Genomic DNA, 21,338 nt, shown 5'->3' on the forward strand with positions numbered 1-21,338 from the left:
GCATTGCTCAATGCTTTTCTGATAAATTCTGTTGTAATTAATTAAAAAGAATATAATGTTAGCTCCTCCCTATATTCTTAAATTTGATTTAAATTTTGGATTTTAATGCAATTGCACTTTTAAAATTATTTTTAAAGTTTAATTTTACTTTTCTTCATTTTGAAAATGTAAATTGTCAGATACTTGGTTCAGGGACCTAACTTTTCAACTAAGTTACTATCCTACAGTCCAATGTTCATTGATAGCAGTATAGAAAATTGCAATAATAATGAAGAAAAAGTGCTTTATTTACTCAGTACAAATGAACAGCTAAAGGCAAGTCTTGAAACATGAACATAATTTCAGCAACAATATATAATGCACCTGTTCATCCCTTCCTGTGAAATTAAACACAATCATGTCCAAACACAATAATTGAACTTAATATTCTCCACACATACCACGGCTTGCTGCATCAGAAATGGCTGGAAACAAATGAAGCTGCTGTAAATGATGCCTTGTAGAGGCCCATACAGAACATAGGAAGCTGCCTTATCACTGATCCATCTAGCTTAGTATTGTCTACACTGACTGAAAGTGTCACTCCAGGGTTGAAGGTGGGGATCTCTCCCAGCCCTATCTGGAGACACCAGGGATTGAACCTAGGACTTCCTGCATGCAAGGCTCTACCACTGAGCTACAGTCCTTCCCCATGTGCAAGGAGAACATCCCAGTTTCAGACACGCTTGCACACACACACAAGATTAAAGAATCTTGTAGCAGGCAACCCAAAAGGTTCCTTCCTGTCTGAGACCTTGGAGAAGCACAGCTAGAGTAGGCAATGCTGTGTTAGACTGACAGTCTGATGTGGCAGGCTGTAGGTTGTATTCTACATAGCACTAAGCAGATTTCTCCTTCCGCAATGCAATCTCCCTCTTTCCTTCCCCTGGGCATTCACTAAATCTGTTCTGGGGGTCTCCCCAACACTCCAGGGCAGATTTGGGAAAGGCACAAGGAGAGGAGGGGGGAAAAAATCCCATTGTGCTAGTGCTAACCCTTCCACTACCGCAACATTTTAGCTGAATACTGTCCTCTGTTCCAATTCGTAGTCCATCTTGCTCAGTATTATACACTGACTGGCAGTGGCTCTCCAGAGGTCTCTTAGGGGAAGGGCCATAGCTCAGTTGTGGAGCATCTGATCATACACAGAGTCCCAAGTTCAGTCCCTGGCATCTCCAGGTAGGACTGGGAGAGACTCCAGCTGAAATCCTGGAGAGCCACTGTCAGTCAGTGTAATACTGAGCTAGATGGACCAATGGGCTGACTATGTAAGGCAGCTTTCTATGTTCCAGTTCTGCTCACTGCAATCTGATTTGTTAACATTGCTGAGACAGATCTGACTTGTTCAGGTGCTCTGTTACAGCTTGCCAAGGAGTGAACCTGGGTCTCTCTGCATGCAAAGCATGGTTGGGGCCCCATCTCAAACAAATGAACAGGGCAGCTGTTTCTCATGGCTTTGAGGAGATTGGCTGGTGTTAAAAACCTCATATTTATCTCTAGATAAGTAACTGATGGCATGTCTGTATGTGAGCAAGGCACATGGGAGCTTGTCATTGAGCCTCATAAGGAAAGTACTATGATAGGGCTATTGCTGAACAATGAAAGAAGGGGTTAAAGAACTCTGCCTATTTCGTAGAATGAATGGACAGGTGCATAATTGAGGAGAGGCTGCCCAGCATTAAGGAGGAGGGATCTTTGCCCATGTCCCAACTTAGGCCCAAGTGTGTCAGAGAAATGAGGCCATGTTGTTGGCTGTTTAGTTGTTTTTCAGTCCAATTTACAGCCCCTGTTAAACATTTGTTCCCTGATCAAAGTACTAGAAGCTATGTAGATGAGTGGTGAGACCACTGAAGGTTGCTTCAGGCCAGCTTTGGCTTGTGGTCTACTGTATGGACTTGACTGATTTATATCATATAGTCAAATGATGTATACATAGGGTTATTGGCATCATGTATTCCATCAAAGTGTGGGTCTGGTAATTGCCTTTTACTGCTTGTGAATCTTGGACATTGACTTGCATTGTGTACATCATTTTGACAAATGATTGCAGTTGTTCTGTGATGTGCACAATTCAACAGCCCCTGAGTTGGTGTTCTGGACACTTTTGCTTCATGCGGGTATTTGGTTTGCTTAAGAATGGGAGTAGCCATCCCAATTCTAAACCACAGGAAGCAAACAAAGCCCTTATGAGTTCCAAACTCTCAACAGCTGGTTGCAGATGACATATTTTAAAAAAATGGAAGAAAGGAGAGGAAGAAGGAAGGAAAAACTATAATCCTTAGCCCTGTTGCTTTTGGGGGTTATTTCCAAACTGCCCTCACACAGCAACATGTCAAATCATAGTGGGTGGTTCAGAAAACAACGTGGAAATACTAGAACTTACTATTTTGCTGTTATGAAAAGAATACCCACTCAAACATTGGTAACTTACAGTGTGAGAGCAAAGCAAGTCAGTGGTAGAGTTGCGGGAATGCATAAGGGAGATCTGGTGACTCAAAATAATGTGTTATGAGAATTAGTTTTGTGCCACAATGTGTCCTCCAGTTTCCCCAGAAAAGTCAGAGAACAGATATATATATGTTTCTGCATAATGACTAGTTTGGACCTTACCTCTCCTGAGCTAGTAGCCTGTCTCACTGAGGCTAGGCTTCAGTTAGGTCACAGTATCATACCTGCATTCCAGAGCTGAGCTTTGGCACTGAAAATAGTATCAAAGACTAGCCCTGGTATATAAGAGCATAGTTTTAGATACAGAAGTGGTAAGACCACACCAACCCTGTCAAAATCCCCCAGGCTACCTTGCAATTACAAGAGAATGTGAAAATGGTACTGTGACACCCTTTGATTTCTCATAAACAAGGTCTGCAACATATTGCAAAGAATTACTCTGTGATGACAAGAAGAAGAAATGCTTACTGCAAGACACTTTCAATATGAGCAAGTGACACTAACGGTAATGCTCCAGGTTTGAAGGTGAAAAGGGTGCTGATTAATAGCAAGCCATGTGGTACACTTTTGATTTTATGGTGTCTGGTATGAAAAACCCATGGCTTTGTAAAGGTTAGGAGGTTAAATGACAAATGATGTTGGAAAATGAAGAGCTTGTCGGATCAAGGCCATCCAAAAGGGAATGTCAAAGGAAAAGTAGTTTCTCCAGTACTCTGTTTCACCTTTTTCCTCAACACTTTTCTTTCAGTTGGGGTAAAGTTGAGGATTTCTCCTTGGGCTTCACTAAGGAAAGAGCTATCTGCTGGCCATACAGTCACAATTGGTTAAAGCCGGACATACCAATTCATGCCTAGGCAGGAACGGGCTCTCGTTAAACTTGATTCTTTAGTAAAGAAGGTTGACTTGGGATGGATGATGCCATTTGAGAACACTGAAGTAGTTTAATAGGTGTGCCCCCCCCAAGAAAAAGTTCAAGGTGGAAGAATAATTGTGGTATGTATACCCATCCCACTTTTGCTTCTGGACTCAGTTTTTCAGGTTTTTATATTGTTTCAGAAACCTTTAACATTTGCCTGATCAGAGGCAACATCACGTAAAAAGAAGAGTGCACCATGGAAAGCAATGCCTCAAGGCATTTTCACTTCTCTGAAAAACTTTTATCTGTGGCTCTAGAATGCATGTTAAAAGTGTTGTCTTCTGCACAATGCTCTTTACACTTGTATGATGTCCTCTTGAAGTTACAATTAGGAAAAAGCTGGACATAAAAATCTTAAGTGGAAATGCAACTATTGCATGTATGCTTGCAAATGTGTCCATTCTTAAGAATATTGTTCCTGAGGTGGTCTGTAGATGATTACTTGGTTGAAAAGGAAAAGGGAGGATTTAAATGCAAATTCTGATGGGAAAGAACAGCAAACCAGCTGTAAATTCAAACTAACATTCCCCTGAAGCTTACAGTACTGCAAAGATTTGGCTACAGAATTCAATACATACTAGGAATCAGTTAACAGCTGGATGTAGGCTGTGATGGTATTTCCCAGTGCAATGCACTCTCCAGTCACCTATTTGCAGCCAACAGTAGTCAACTATCTTCCAGACTTGGAATTACCTTCCCTAAATTCCCTGATTGCCTATTCATGCCAAAAAAAATGAAAAAGGAACATCCAGAACAAAGCTGGAAAAAGGTTGGCAACCAAACAAATCCATTTGGGGTGATATAAAACCTTAGTTTATGAGACATAGGCAGGGACTTTGTATACTCTGTGTTTTAAAATAAAATATCTAGGTCAACAAAAGTTGAATTCTACAACCAGTGTAAATTATGCAAAGTGAACTGATCTGTAGATTCAGTTGTTGCTGTGCATAATTTATTGTGCTTCTGCAGTTCATGGGGAAAGTCACAAAGCTATGCATGGTTGGTGCTGACTGTCCACTCATTCTGCTTGCAGACCTCTCTGGATTCTGAGATTCTACCAGGCATTGCACACATATTTGGCAATCTTAATGACTGGAAATGTTCTTATTTTCAAAGAAAAGTGGTGACCAATCAGATCCTGAATTCTGCACTCTCTGCTTGTGTGGTACAAATGAAGAAGCCACCCAACTTTAGTGAGTTGAGAAGAGGTGCTGATTTTTTAAAAAAAATTAATTTTACATAAACAGATAGGTATATATACATTTTTATAACATAAAATAAAATACGAAAGGAGGTGCTGTTTTGATTTGAGGACACCCACTCATAAATGGCCCATAGTTTTCAATAGGAGAACACCTAATTTTTTTCACAGTCTTGCTGCAGCTGCAGTTTATGCTATGGAAACACGTTGAGTGGTGCTTTTACTTTTGCACTATTTGTTTGACTTTGCGTCGATAATAAAAGAATTACCTGCCTCCATGCTCGTCTTCCCAAATACTTTGTTCTTCTTCTGTTTTGAGTCCCCCACCTTCAGAAGAATGGCAGGTGGGTACCCAGGACAGGGCATTTTTAGCTATGGTGCCCAAGATCAGAAATATCTTCTCTAAGAAGGCCTGTCTGGCTCCGTAGACAGGCAGCACAGACAACTTTATTTCAGGGAACCTCTGTGGGAATTACTGCTTTTAAGTTGATTCTACGATTTTGTTGCTTTTTAAAGTGTTTTTAGTATGTTATATTGGATGACTGTAAACGGATATTTTCTTTATGTGTTTCTATTGCTTTATTTCCTGTGTACAGTAAAGCTGCCTCAAATGTTCTATAGTAAGACAGGAAATAACTTTTGAAAAAGAAAGAAAATGCATAATAATTAATGTGTTCTGAACCACCCAAATGATTTTATTTATTTATTTACTCATTTATAAATATATTTGTATACCTCTATTTCATTTCATTTCAAAACATCAACACGGTTTACAGCTGAGCACCCTCTTCATCAAAACAATAAATCAGGAAGATATGCCCCAGTAATTTTTTATTTTTAATAACATGCCGTTCTTCACACGCAGGAACAAGACAGCTAACAGCAAAACAAGATAAGACAATATAACAGTAAAATTAATTTAAGTACAATAAAAGAACATAATTAAAACAATATAAAGCAGGCAGAAGCAATAAAATCCTGAATATATTGACGCAAAGAAGTCCACTGGTTTTAGTGCCTATTAAAAAGCAGGGAATAAGGAGGCCAAACATACCTCTCTGGGGAGGCCATTCCATAATCTTGCTACCACTATGCAAAAGGCCCTCCTCTTGGCTCCACCAGCTGAACCTTTTTCATTAGTTGGACTTTAAGAAGGTGATCTTAGAGTGTTATGGGTAGTATTCAATGCCAGCCCTATTCAGACCTGTTGAAATTATTAGATATGACTAACTTTATTTATTTATTTAATTATTTGATTTATATCCCACCCTTCCTCCCAGCAGGAATTAATAAACTTTGGTTTATTAATTACAGTAAGTCTGTTCTGAGTAGGACTTATTTGAATACAACCCTTTTCCCCCCTCAGGTTGGGAAACTTCTCCTGTTTAGAAAGGTTGAATCTGCTCCCTGAGATATTCAACATGTAAATGAATATACTGAACTTGGAAATATTTCACTTGATTTCAGTCATATGTAAACTAATATTAACCACACATTTAATATCTTTTCCGTAATTTACTAGTTATCAACTTGGAAGAGCCAAATACTTGACTCAGATACACATGGTCTTCCTCCCCTCACCCACCTATCAACCCAAACCATCTGGCAACAAGCATTTGCAAATTGAAAGTTTTATATCAGAACATTTGCAAAATCTTATATTAGAAAGACTTTATTATTTAAAGCTACATGCTAGAATGCTCAAGATTCTGGTCCTAAAGAGGATGAACCTATAATGATTCAGATTCTACCTGTTATAAGGTGGTAACCTTTTGAGTGGCACAAAATTCTTCTGTGCTTCAGGAAAAGGCATATCCATGAATAGAAAAGAGTTCTGGGAAAACCTAAATGGTCCCCAAAGGACCATCTAGACCCTACCAGTGCTACCATTAGAAAAAATGTATGTGGCTGAAAAAATACAAAAGCAGGATATTCCAAAACTTTTCTTAAATCTGCTCCAGTTTTATGTAGTTCACCCAAAACAAAAGAAAAATGAATGACTTTCCCTGTGCTATATGGTTTCACTCACTGGCTTGAGTTTTGAATCTTTTCTATTGCTTTACTAAACTTCTTTTAGTCTAATTTGCACATAACACTAAACGGAACCATGGCAAAGCACAAACACATGAGTGTGAAGGCTCCCAGAGAGAGGATTGTGGCTACTTTGCTCCTTCTCTGCTCCTACTGTGCTGCTATGACCTAAGACATGGTTTGAGTTAGCATGTTGTCCAAATCTGAATTTGGAGGGAGGCAAACGACAAGCCTCAGTTCTGACAACACACTAAGCCGAACTATGGCTTATCTCACCGTGGGGCAGCAGGACCTGAGGAGAAGCAAAGCAACTGCAATCTCCTCTCCAGGAGAGCTTGCCACTCATGGACTTGTGCTAAGTCATGGTTTGGCTTGGCATTACATGCAAACCAGGTCATTTAATTATGTCATGGTGGGTCCAACTCATATGCTTAGTCACCCAGTCCATCCTCTTCTCCAGCATTGGGCAGGGCATTAGACTGTACCCCTCCAACTCTCTGATTTCCTTGATGGAGAAGTGGGTGTGCAACCTTCACAACATAGGCATAATGAAAGCCCAGTTTGCACAATCTTCTCTTCTTTGGTATGAAATAGGTCTTCATGTTTACAAACCTCCACATAAAGCATTCATGTCCCATGTTAAGTGTTCAGTGGTGGGCAGCCACTCACATGTTCTCTATTTCAGGCAGGGGGGATTCCTATTTGCTGGCTCCTGTCTCTGGTAATCACCCTCCCTATTTTATCCACATTTTTTGCCTTTGGGGGGTATTCCTTGTTAATAATGTTAATTACTAGAATAGTCATTATTCAGGATTCAATTTTCTCCAAAGGGTCTCTAAAGTTAAATCTCAGAGTGGAGAGCATTATAAGATAATTGTTTTTTCTAATGTATCTTTAACCAGGACAAACATACTTAAACAGGTGGAAGACAAACATCCGAAGAATAAATGAATAAAACAAAAAGCCTTCCACAATGTGTCATGAGTGGCAGGCGTGGGGAGGCTTAGACAGCGGTCCTTTGTACGAGAATTGGGGTGATAGAGGCATGCCCCTATTTTTGTCTGTGAATATTAGATGGTATGCCTTGGAGGACTGTTGGCTGTCTAAGTATGTGAACCAACCCTTAGTCAGGGCTGCTGTTCTGCTTATGATGTGCTATAATATGGATGTAATTTGTTAAAATGAAGAGAGGTTGTCAATTGGTGCCTTTAGACTACATGATCTTCATGCTCCTTTTAACCCTCTGATTCCAAAACTGTAATCCAATGCACAATTATGAAGGGGTAAGTCCTATTGCACCCATTGGGGCTTACTTCTGAGTAAACATGCACAAGATTGGGTGGTAACTAGGGTTTTTTTTGCATAGTGCTTGTCCCTGCTCACTATTTGCAGTTTAGTCTTATAATCTGCATTTACAGTATTATCCCTGTAACCTAGTCTCTAAGAATTAAGCAGTCTGCATGCACACAGTACCTTCCTTAACTGATTAACTGTGTGAAAGTCCTCTGGCCATCAACAATGTAATGACTTTTCAGATAATCACTTTACAGGCTCAGGTGTGACATTAATCATTGACAGGGCTTTTGCCATTTGCATAGCAAATTAAAGTAGAGCATTGCAGATCAGAAAAAGAGCCCAGCAATTCACTGTGTGGATGAGAAGACATTTTGCTGTGAGCATGTCTGTCTCTGCTTCCATTCCAGTTGCATAGGAACTTTGGGGAAGGGACTGTAACTCAGTGGTAGAGCCCTTGAAGGCCCCTAACTGAATCCCTGGCATCTCCATGGAAAGGATTAGAAAGCAGGTGATGTGACCAAGTGATGTGATGTGGCCTGAGACCCTAGAGAGCTGCTGCCAGTCAGAGTAGACAATAGTGGGCTAGATTAATAGCTATATGGCAGCATCCTAGATTCCTAAGGCAAAGATCAGGTGTTTTTTTTTTGTTAAAATATTTTTATATGCCCTTTTTGCTTTAGAAAAGCACAGCAGGAAACTCAGTTTGTCATGTAAGCTAAGCAGGAGATGGACTTGCACAACACAGTAAGTACAGATTAATATTTAGAAACTATATTCAGTCTGTCAGTAGCATAGATGGATGCAGGTTTATTTATTTTTTACTTTTTAAGGGAAGAACTACATGTTACAATGGGCACAGAAATGCCGTGAGAAATGGCAGTCCAATGCAGTGGGCAGTCCAATGCAAGTCCTCTTCCTTTCTATAATGTTTAGTTAAGTTTCATTGAAAGAAAAACATGACCAATTTCAGGAGCATAACTAGAAGATAAATGACACCCCCCTCACTACCACCTGTAAAGATAGTAAGTGATTTAAAAGTAATGTTTTTATTTACTTGTGTAAGAATTTCTATATTGTTCTTCTTCATAAGATTCTAGGGTGCTGTGTTGACTGGCCTGAACCAAACGTTGGCCATTTAGGGTTGCTGGTCCCATCCTGTGGAACATTCTTCCAGCGGAGATCCAGCACGCATCCTTGTTTTTTTACTTTTCAGGCATCTGTTGAAGACTTTTTTACTCTGACAGGCCTATGCAATTGTATAAACTTTTCTTGAGTAGCCTGTCATTTTAATAATTGTTCTGTACTGCCTTTAAAAGTTTAGCAATACATTTATAATAAATAAATGATAGCATTGAACAAAACCAACAATTATTTATTAACCAATTTACATTCCACCCAATTTCACAAAGGTATCCGGGTGGCTTACAATAAATTGAAACTGACAGTATTTAGGAACATAAGAAGTGCCCTGTTTAGTCCAGGGTCTTCTCAGACACATGTGGGGAACCCACCAGCAAGACACAAGTGTAACAGCCCACTCCCTCTGTTGTCCCCCAGCACTGATAATTTAGAGCAGAGGTGAAGTACTTTTTCAGACTGAGGGCCACATACCCATCTGGGCCACATACCAATGGTGGGTGGGGCCAGAGGCACAAGTGGATAGAGCAACAAATGCAAAAGTTACCTGTTTACATTAGGCTAGTTCCTACACATACACACTCACCCACCTCTCTCTATCCTCCATTCAGGCATCAAGGAGGTGTTATCAGAGTTCAAGGGCACATTCCAGTCAGACGAAAACATTTGGGGAGGGTGCAAAGCAGAGCCAGTGAGGGGTGTTGCCTGGGAAGAGAGGGTTTGGGTGAGGAGGGTTTTGGAGAGAATCCCAAGGGCCAAAGGGAGAGGCCTAGAGGGCCACATGTGGCCCCCAGGCTTGAGGTTCCCCACTTCTGATTTACAGGCATTTTGCTTGGAGATGGTCCCTGCCTGCCTTTTTAAAAGGTCTTAAACTAAAAGGACTAATGGGTAGCTGTGAACCTTTTTTGAAAAAATGACAGGTATCATTTCCAGGCAATGACCAGGCAGCCCTGTTTAAAAGCTCCTGTTGCGTTTATGGACAGAAAGAAGCTAGAGGGAGCCCCAGCTGACGAAGCGTCAAGGCCCCAGTTGACGAAGCGTCAAGGCGAGTTAAGCAGCAGAGCGAGTTCGGCAGCAGGGCGAGGAGGCCAGGGCTCCCCACTCTGCCCGTCTGTTCCCTAACCTCAACTAAACCGCACTCTCCAACCCATTGACGTAATAAACCTTAAACAAAACTATGCAGGTAAGAAGCCAGCAGGGGTGTGGAGGCTTTCCAGTGTTTTGCACCGCCTGCAGCATGTACGACTATCTGCCTGTTGGACAGAAGTCGTGGGTGTGCTCTCGGTGCAATGAGCTCCTGGCTCTCCGGGAACGACTTCATTTCCTTGAGGCCAAGGTGGCGGACCTGGAAAAGCTGAGAGAGGCAGAGAGGTGTGTGGAGGAGGCCTTCAAGGACGTTATAGCTGTGTCCCACTCCAACGATGATAGCTCTCCTGCTATCATGGAGAACGATGGTCTCGGGGAAGGAGAGCATCCAGCTGAGTAAGAGGGAAACGATCCCTTAGAAGGGACCCATTCCTTGGGGGATGAGCAGCTATCCTCTCGTGCCGAGGATATCTCTCCAGGGGGTGGAGGGATCCTTGTAGTGGGTGATTCGATCATTAGGAACATAGACAGTGGGGTGTATGATGGGCGTGTAGACCGCAAGGTGTTTTGCCTGCCTGGTGCGAAGGTTGCGGATATCACCCGTTGTTTATATAGTTTGGTAGACAGTGCTGGGGAGGAGTCAGTGGTCGTGGTGCACGTTGGCACCAACGACATGGGGAAATGCAGCCATGAGGTCCTGGAAGCAAAATTTAGGTTGCTAGGTAGGATGCTGAAAGCCAGGACCTCCAAGGTGGCTTTCTCTGAAATGCTACCGGTTCCACGCGCAGGACCAGCCAGACAGGCCCAGCTTTGCAGTCTCAATGCGTGGATGAGACGATGGTGTCGGGTAGAAGGGTTTGGATTTGTTAGGCACTGGGGAACATTTTGGGACAAGCCGGGCCTGTACAAAAGGGACGGGCTCCACTTGAACCAGAATGGAACCAGACTGCTGGCACTTAAAATTAAAAAGGTAGCAGAGCAGCTTTTAAACTGACTGAGGGGGGAAACCCGACAGGAGCTGAGGAAGGTCCGGTTCAGAATAAACCTCCCCCCTGGGATAAAAACCAAAGAAATGATGAAATTTTAAAAGGGGTAGGCCTAGAAGTAGGCATTGCGAGAGCAGGGGCACAGGATAAGATTCAGAAGAGCAAAATTACTACAGGCCAAACCACAAGTGCCAAAGACACTTGAAGAGAGACACTGCTTACAAGTGCCTGTACGCTAATGCTAGGAGCCTCCGAACCAAGATGGGAGAACTGGAGTGCTTGGTCTTAGAGGAGAGCATTGATATAGTGAGCATAACGGAGACCTGGTGGAATGGAGAAAACCAGTGGGATACGGTTATCCCTGGATATAAACTATATCGGAAGGACAGGGAAGGACGTATTGGTGGCGGAGTCGCTCTATACGTGAAAGAAGGCATTGAATCCAGCAAGCTGGAAACCCCAAAAGAGGCGGACTCCTCCACAGAATTGTTGTAGGTGGTGATACCATGCCCCAGGAGGGACTTAATACTGGGAACGATCTATCGTCCCCCTGATCAAAATGCTCAGGGAGACCTTGATATGAGATATGAAATTGAGGAAGCATCCAAACTAGGAAATGTGGTAGTAATGGGTGATTTCAACTACCCGGACATAGACTGGCCGCATATGTGTTCCAGTCATGACAAAGAAGCAAAGTTTCTAGATATTCTAAATGACTATTCCCTAGACCAGTTGGTCATGGAACCGACCAGAGGGACGGCAACCCTGGACTTAATCCTCAGTGGGGACCGGGACCTGGTGCGAGATGTAAGTGTTGTTGAACCGATTGGGAGCAGTGACCACAGTGCTATTAAATTAAACATACATGTAACTGGCCAATTGCCAAGAAAATCCAACACGGTCACATTTGACTTCAAAAGAGGAAACTTCACAAAAATGAGGGGATTGGTAAAAAGAAAGCTGAAAAACAAAGTCCAGAGGGTCACATCACTCGAAAATGCTTGGAAGTTGTTTAAAAACACTATATTAGAAGCTCAACTGGAGTGCATACCGCAGATCAGAAAAGGTACCGCCAGGGCCAAGAAGATGCCAGCATGGTTAACGAGCAAAGTCAAGGAAGCTCTTAGAGGCAAAAAGTCTTCCTTCAGAAAATGGAAGTCTTGTCCGAATGAAGAAAATAAAAAAGAACACAAACTCTGGCAAAAGAAATGCAAGAAGACAATAAGGGATGCTAAAAAAGAATTTGAGGAGCACATTGCTAAGAACATAAAAACCAACAACAAAAAATTCTATAAATACATTCAAAGCAGGAGACCATCTAGGGAGACAATTGGACCCTTGGATGATAAGGGAGTCAAAGGTGTACTAAAGAACGATAAGGAGATTGCAGAGAAGCTAAATGAATTCTTTGCATCTGTCTTCACAGTGGAAGATATAGGGCAGATCCCTGAACCTGAACTAACATTTGCAGGAAGGGATTCTGAGGAACTGAGACAAATAGTGGTAACGAGAGAGGAAGTTCTAGGCTTAATGGACGATATAAAAACTGACAAATCACCGGGCCCGGATGGCATCCACCCGAGAGTTCTCAAAGAACTGAAATATGAAATTGCTGATCTGCTAACTAAAATATGTAACTTGTCCCTCTGGTCCTCCTCCGTGCCTGAGGACTGAAAAGTGGCAAATGTAACGCCAATCTTCAAAAAGGGATCCAGAGGAGATCCTGGAAATTACAGGCCAGTTAGCTTAACTTCTGTCCCTGGAAAACTGGTAGAAAGTCTTATTAAAGCTAGATTAACTAAGCACATAGAAGAACAAGCCTTGCTGAAGCAGAGCCAGCATGGCTTCTGCAAGGGAAAGTCCTGTCTCAGTAACCTATTAGAATTCTTTGAGAGTGTCAACAAGCATATAGATAGAGGTGATCCAGTGGACATAGTGTACTTAGACTTTCAAAAAGCGTTTGACAAGGTACCTCACCAAAGACTTCTGAGGAAGCTTAGCAGTCATGGAATAAGAGGAGAGGTCCTCTTGTGGATAAGGAATTGGTTAAGAAGCAGAAAGCAGAGAGTAGGAATCAACGGACAGTTCTCCCAATGGAGGGCTGTAGAAAGTGGAGTCCCTCAAGGATCGGTATTGGGACCTGTACTTTTCAACTTGTTCATTAATGACCTAGAATTAGGAGTGAGCAGTGAAGTGGCCAAGTTTGCTGACGACACTAAATTGTTCAGGGTTGTTAAAACAAAAAGGGATTGCGAAGAGCTCCAAAAAGACCTCTCCAAACTGAGTGAATGGGCGGAAAAATGGCAAATGCAATTCAATATAAAGAAGTGTAAAATTATGCGTATTGGAGCAAAAAATCTTAATTTCACATATATGCTCATGGGGTTTGAACTGGCGGTGACCGACCAGGAGAGGGACCTCGGGGTTGTAGTGGACAGCACGATGAAAATGTCGACCCAGTGTGCGGCAGCTGTGAAAAAGGCAAATTCCATGCTAGCGATAATTAGGAAAGGTATTGAAAATAAAACAGCTGATATCATAATGCCGTTGTATAAATCTATGGTGCGGCTGCATTTGGAATACTGTGTACAGTTCTGGTCGCCTCATCTCAAAAAGGATATTATAGAGTTGGAAAAGGTTCAGAAGAGGGCAACCAGAATGATCAAGGGGATGGAGCGACTCCCTTACGAGGAAAGGTTGCAGCATTTGGGGCTTTTTAGTTTAGAGAAAAGGCGGGTCAGAGGAGACATGATAGAAGTGTATAAAATTATGCATGGCATTGAGAAAGTGGATAGAGAAAAGTTCTTCTCCCTCTCTCATAATACTAGAACTCGTGGACATTCACAGAAGCTGAATGTTGGAAGATTCAGGACAGACACAAGGAAGTACTTCTTTACTCAGCGCATAGTTAAACTATGGAATTTGCTCCCACAAGACGCAGTAATGGCCACCAGCTTGGATGGCTTTAAAAGAAGATTAGACAAATTCATGGAGGACAGGGCTATCAATGGCTACTAGTCGTGATGGCTGTGCTCTGCCACCCTAGTCAGAGGCAGCATGCTTCTGAAGACCAGTTGCCGGAAGCCTCAGGAGGGGAGAGTGTTCTTGCACTCGGGTCCTGCTTGCAGGCTTCCCCCAGGCACCTGGTTGGCCACTGTGAGAACAGGATGCTGGACTAGATGGGCCACTGGCCTGATCCAGCAGGCTCTTCTTATGTTCTTATGTTATTATGTCTGGGAAGGGAAGAACCAAAGAAAATTCTGGTGCAGTAGCCAAGAGCTTTTGTGGATGGCAATGTATTATTATACTAATAAGTCATTTCCATTTAGTGTCAAAGCAAATGTTGTTATAAGTGGAATGGAACTTTAATGAGGTCTGACTGGAAAAGTGAAACAATACAGTATTGAGGCCATGTGATGGGAACTTTTGTAAAGACTTGTACATTTCAGAATTTTTCTACAGTTCTTTCTCTTTTCCCCCTTTCCTTCCTTTCTAAGATTATAAAAACATAGGACTGAATGTCCTGAGCAATAAATTCTGTTCTTTCTCCCTGTTTTTTTAAAATTTGTGCCACGTAATCATGAAGGAGCATCGTTGTGTACAGTGGGTGGAAGTGAGAGAGTACATTTGGATGCAGAATATCATTTTAGCCCTGCTCAGCCCAAGGGCCACATTTCCTTCTTTGCAACTTTCCAGGGACCACCTGCCAGTGGTAGATGGGGTCAGAGGCAAAAGTGGGCAGAGCAACTAATGTAAATTTTACCTTCATTTAGAAGGCCTAGTTTCTTCACACACTCCTCTCTATCCCACCTGATATAGGGCTTGATGGTAGTTTAGTGCCAGTAGAGGACTGCCTATAAGCTTCCTATATAATTTCAAAACATTCTGTGTGCACAGAATGTTGTCACTGGATTTAAGAGAAATGCTTAATTTTTAAATGAGAGGGGTGTGAGAGTATGGGCCTATGTGAAATCTTGTCATTTTCCCTAGAAGGAAGCCCTAATCCTTAACATTATCTATTGAGGACAAGCTGCAGTTGCTCACCGTTGAGGAAAAGGCATTCTGGACAAGTTGCACAATGAATGTCATTCTAGATCAGAGCAAATACAGAGGCCAGTGATGAAACTAATTGAAATCAATGTACTTAAATTAGTCATGTCTAACTTAAGTCCATTGGTTTTGGGGGAGGGGGTCTATTCTTAGTCTTTAGTTGGATGCCACCCTGTGTGCCTAACATCTAGCTCTTAAACTAAGGTGCTAGTCTTCTAGGCAGTGTGGGTTTTGTAAAAATGACTTGTTTTCCCCTCAAATATATTATTCTTTCATTGATTTTATGCACAGCAGTACAGGTCTCTCTCTCTCCCCCCCCCCACTTGAATAGCAAGCCAAGCCTATAAAAAGAAAGAAAGCAACCAAGTCGAGAGAGTGTGAGAATTTCTAGCCTTTCCTTATAATCACTGTAACGTTAACCTATTAAATGATTAAAAGGCAAACCTAGAGTCTTGCCCACATTCAGGATTCTAGGGTTGTCAAAGAGAAGTTAGGGGGCACTGAAAACTGCTTTCCTCCTTTCTTTTCCACAAGGAAAACAGCCGGTCTCTGCTTACTAACATGAAACTGACAAGCCTCAGTCACAGAAGAGGAGGAGGAAGTGTTGAAGCCGCTTTCTTTCATTTATTAATATTTCCTTTCAAAATATTGATATCAATATTTTTGGGGTGAAAAAAATCGGACCAGTAAAAGCAAATAGTAGCGGACAAAGAATGAACTCGAATCAGTACCGCCTGTTAGGTCAACAGAATGCTTCCAAAGTGGCACTGGCCAATGGATCCTATCCCTAGTTTGCAGATCATGCTTTGTTAGACCTTATTCACATAGAACATAGTTGAATGTTGCCCAGTAACATAAGCCAGATAAAATTATATAATCATGAACTATTTCCACAAACTGACTGGGAAAAGTACATTGCAATATTATCTGGAACATAAACAATATACCTATGTATGAGTACTATTAATACTGAGCTGGTATCTTCTCATGGAATTTGCATCCTGGTTACACCGAGTACCTAGAACATGGAAACTCAAAAAAGTGACTTCAGACATACCCCCTGTTGTTGCAAGTGAAACAGTTTGTGTGAATGCTGGTTGATTAGTCTAGGAGTGTATAGGGAAGTAATTCATGTTTTAGCATTTGATGTGCAATAGAAAGCAACCATTGTAACATTTGACCTTTCAACAGGGTCAAAGGTTACATTTCTTTCTCAAAAATGGTTTTGCAAATCTTTTTCAGAGCTGATAGACACACACCTTAGCTGGATACAAAACATTATATGAGACAGAATGACTGTGCTTTTTTGATCCAAGCAATCAAAGTCCAAGGTAATTGATATTTTCCTGACTTTTGTCTAGCTGCAGATATTCTTAACCTTTCTTTGATTTAGTTGGTTTTCTTCTGTCAATGTCATTTTGTTTTTTGTACAGTTTGAAAGGTTAATTATAGACGTATCTAATATTTGGTGGGTAGGGAGATGAGGGGTGGAGGGTGACGTCTCGCATGCTGTGTTTTAAAATCATTGGCATTTACCAACACTAGCTGTCCTTGTTTTTAAATTATTAGGATCTAGAATTTGCCTGGTATTTCAAACACATTTGCCTGTTCCAAAAATGAACGTATTTCTTGCTCCCCTGGCCACTCCACTTCACCTCCTGCATCACTTTCCTATTGGGCCTTTTGTCTGCATTTGGCTCTTTAATTCACAGGCTGAACTCATTTTGTGTACAAAAGTCCTGTTGATTTCAGTGGGAAATGTGCAGGGTTTCTTATCTGCAGCATAGTTCAGCAAGGAGAATGTTAGTCTATAAAGCAGATTCACTTCATATTCTTTTGCCAAGAACTAGGGGCTTGATCCAGCTGCGGATACATTAATCCAACTGTTTTGTTGTTGCTGCCAGTGTAGCACAAATAAATCAGCCCATGTTAGTCAGTATTACTCCTGGTTCACACACCTTTCTGACACAACCACTGCAGCTACTGTGGTAACATCCCAGGGACTTGGGGCAGTTTTGGAGCCATGCTGTCATTGCTTCAGGTGGGGAGAAAAGTGACTGCCCAAGGCAGGGAGGTAAACAGTGCTTGAATGGGGGGTGTAATCAGACCCTTAATGAAATCCACAAGCCATACCCCTGATTCACCCTAAATTTAACCAAATGATGCTCTCAGTAACCTTTTCATAACAACAACAAAGAGGGCTGTAATAAAAGAGAGGACCTCCTCTGGGCCTCCAATAATTCAAGCACTGAAGGTAAGGTGAGGGAGAGAGAAAGGTTCAGCTTCCCTCACCTGCAAACCTATTTGTGATATAAAAATTAGAAACCCCATCCACGCTAGATGCATGAACTAGATGAGACCATGAATTAATTGCCTAGCTGCTGCCATCACATGTGCTTTAACTCTCAATCTCTGGCTTATAATGAAACTATGGTTTGGATTAACCATGGTTGCTTTAGCATGCATGAAATATGGTATCATGGTTAGCACCAGCAAAAGGGAAATAAATTGTTGTGGGAAGGAGAAATGGGAAAGGGTGAGAGTGATGATTTTCAGAGATGGCTCCAGTTTGAGAAACATCTTTAAGCCATTGTTACATATCTGTACATTTAGTACAGGGAAGACAACATGTCTGTATGACCTTTATAGTAGTCTGCCTTTCATTAATTAATACCAGTTTCTGGTGGGATGTGGGGAACAAGAAGGAAAGGCCTATTGCCTTCACACAAAGCTTTTGGGTTTCCTAGAGACATCTGGTTGTCATTGTGAGAAACAGGATGATTAATTGGAGGATCCTTGATAGTGATGGAATGATCTGTCAACTTCAGTTCTCTCAGTTTCTGATTTTTCTATTCATAAATTTAGTTTTCCACATTTCTGCAGGAATTGTGAACTTTTTCTAAAAAAAGGCCTCATGAAAATTCTTCAGCGGTATAGTGCAAATATCTCCTAATAAATAGGCAGTGTTGACTAATGTACAACATTTTTGCAAGCAATTTATCGTATTATAATGCATTTTTGTATGTTATTTTCACCAATATATGCATTTTATACACATTTCCACTTAATATATGCATTTTATAAAAACTGGTAGGTTGGAGAACTGCATCGCAAAATTTGGATAAGTGCGATTTTTGAAGGATAGCTGTGTGAATTTGAGGAATTTGGCTTTAAATATGAACTGAATCGAATTACTCACCCATCCCTAGGTCTGATTCAATAGGTCTCTTACATTTTATGTTCAGTCTAGCACAGATTATTAACTGGGAAGGGGACAAATTAATCTACAGATTTAAATTTTGTCATGCTGTCTGTAGACAAAATTCACATAACTAGGTTGGTGAGATATTAATGAACCCATGCAGTTTTCAATATATGCCGAAGAGGCCACAATGGCTTCAGAATATGCTCAGTAATTGCAATGCAAGCCACATTTACGATTCCATTGGAAAGGTGCTGAAATGGATGGAGCTGTAGCTAGGGATGGGAGAGAAATTTGACTCGTGTTTGCACTGAAAGGTTTGTTGTTGTTATGTGCCTCCAAGTCGACTGCGACTTATGGCGACCCTATGAATCAGCGACCTCCAAGAGCATCTGTCGTGAGCCACCCTGTTCAGATCTTGTAAGTTCAGGTCTGTGGCTTCCTTTATGGAATCAATCCATCTCTTGTTTGGCCTTCCTCTTTTTCTACTCCCTTCTGTTTTTCCCACTGAAAGGTGAACCTACCTAAATCACACCTTCCAAAACAATATGCAAACTGAAACACAGCCATCCTTTGAAATTCACCCTTCTCCCAATTTTGCAATGCAGTTGTCCAGCCAAGTCATGTGTTCAAAATGCATATGTTAGGGTAACGTATGCATAAAATTTATTTATTTATTTATTTGTTAAATTTATATCCCACTCTTCCTCTGAGAAGGAGCCCAGGGTGGCAAACAAGAATATTAAAAACACTCCAAAACACCATAAAACAGACTTTGAAATATATTAAAACAAAACATCTTTAAAAACATGGTGTTTTTTTTAAAAAAAATAAAGCTTTAAAAACATCTTAAAAAGCAATTCCAACACAGACGCAGACTGGGATAGGATCTCTACTTAAAACGCTTGTTGAAGGAGGAAGGTCATCAGTAGGCACCAACAAGATAATAGAGATGGCACCTGTCTAATATTAAAGGGGAGGTGCCCCTATAGTAAAGGTCTGCTTTCTATGTTGTGCGGAATGGACCTCCTGATAAGATGGTATCTGCAGGAGGCCCTCACCTGCAGAGTGTGGTGATCAACTGGGTATATAAGAGATAAGATGATCTTTCAGGTATCCTGGTCCAAAGCTGTATAGGGCTTTGTATACCCAAACCAGAACCTTAGCCTGGTAGCTAATGAGCAGCCAGTGCAATTCTTTCAGCAGCAGGGTGACATGTTGGCAATACCCTGCCCCAGTGAGCAGTCACACAGCCTCATTGCACCATCTGCAGCTTCTGGACCAACCTCAAGGGCAGCCCCTCATAAAGCACATTACAGTAATCCAGCCTGGAGGTTACCAGTGCATGAACAACAGTGGTCAGGCTATCCCAGTCCAGAAACGGCCACAGCTGTCTTCCCAGCCAAAGCTGCTCAAAGGCACTTCTAGCCACTGGGCTAAAGGGTGGCAAGGTTGCGTCCTAGCTGAGGGCTCCTGCAGCCCAAAGGGGCCCCTAAAAGCCCCTCATTAGGGTGGGAGAGTAGCGCTCCGCTGCTGCAATCTACGGCAGGGTCCCGCCATTGATCGCAGGGACAGAGCTTCCAGGCCACCCCCCCCATTTGCTCGCTCCACCTGCCTCTCTCCTGTGTTCTGCTGCTGCATGTTCTGTGCGTGCAGGGCTGCCATCAACCAAGATGGTGGCAGAGGTTTCTTTAAGGGGTTGATGCCCCTACCGCCATCTTGGTTGATGGCATGCATGTGCACGCATATAATGTACCATGCATGCCTGCCGTCAACCAAGATGGCGGCAGGCCCATTAGCCCCTTAGAGAAGCCACCACCGCCATCTTGGTTGATGGCAGTCCTGCTTGTGCAGTGGCAGAGCACAGTAGAGAGGTAGGTGGAACAGGCAAGAGCCATGCGCCCAGGCACTGGCCCTGCCACCAACCCACAGCGCCTCTTCCTAGGATTCAGACTCAGTTTATTGGCCCTCAACCAGCCCACCACAGAATCCACGCAGTATATATACACCACACTACAGTGGTGATGATTTTCTATAAGGACATGTTTTAAAAAAACACAAATTGATGTGAAAATACAGAGAACTGAAAAATGGAAAAATGAGAAACTGAGAGAAGGCAAAACTGGATAGATTTCTCCAGCCTTAGCTGTTGCTTAATCAAGCATGAGTGAAATTGCTAGTTTAGGAGATGCCAAAGCCAATGCACAAGTGCTAAGGAGCATGGTGAATGTTTACATGGATCAACTCCTGCCATATGCACAACACACCAGCTGGGTTGTGTGCATATACTTCTACTCTAGAATACAGGCTGTTCTTGAATGCACACCCTTTTTCAAAATCTGCTGCCCACAACAGTGTAATCCTATGTACACAGCACTCCCCTCTATCTAAACCTCTGATTATCTTAATCTTTTGGATGTCTTCCCAGCCATTTGGCTAGATGAGGGCACATTTTTATTAGATATTTACAAGAATCAAAGCTCAGTATTCAGGCCTCAGGAATTTTTGGACTCTTTACCACCATCTCCCCCTTCCCCCTCCATTCCAAAGACAGAATGACTCATAGTAAGCTCTAGATATCTGCTGTGCAATCATCAAAAGTACATAAAATATGAGAGGATTGGAAAAAGTGAATATGGGACAGTTGTTTACCCTTTAATGTGATACGAAGACTGGGCAGGAGAGCTGATGACACAAACTTGCAGCAGGTTTAAAAACAATGTGCTCCCCACCCCTGCTATGAATAGCACATAGTTGACTTGCCGGATATGTTCAAAATTAGTTCAGAAAGGTGCTAGATGAAATTACTGATGATTAATTTAAGGTGTTTATGCAGCATGCACAACACGGCCTACTCCAGTGCAGCTGAAAGTAGAAGGAAATGTAACATTTAGGACTGTAAACTAAGTAAAGAATATTTGCTGCTTTTCTGGTAATTTAATGAGT

General features: G+C 41.9%; 1 protein-coding gene across 6 annotated transcripts in view; it reads left to right on the forward strand.

The window, feature by feature from the left end:
- The window catches only part of NFATC2 (nuclear factor of activated T cells 2), a 205,799-nt gene that overhangs the window by 166,903 nt on the left and 17,558 nt on the right, over positions 1 to 21,338 (forward strand). Inside the window, exon 10 of one of the 6 annotated variants that reach the window (XM_061631256.1) lies at positions 16,433 to 16,521. The exons of the other annotated variants lie outside the window; for them this stretch is intronic. Within the exon in view, the coding sequence (XP_061487240.1) occupies positions 16,433 to 16,476 (44 nt within the window). The 3' untranslated portion in view covers positions 16,477 to 16,521. The remainder of the gene's footprint in view (positions 1 to 16,432; positions 16,522 to 21,338) is intronic. 6 annotated transcript variants of the gene reach the window in all.

This window comes from Rhineura floridana, chromosome 6, assembly GCF_030035675.1.
Source record: "Rhineura floridana isolate rRhiFlo1 chromosome 6, rRhiFlo1.hap2, whole genome shotgun sequence".
Lineage (NCBI taxonomy): Eukaryota > Metazoa > Chordata > Lepidosauria > Squamata > Rhineuridae > Rhineura > Rhineura floridana.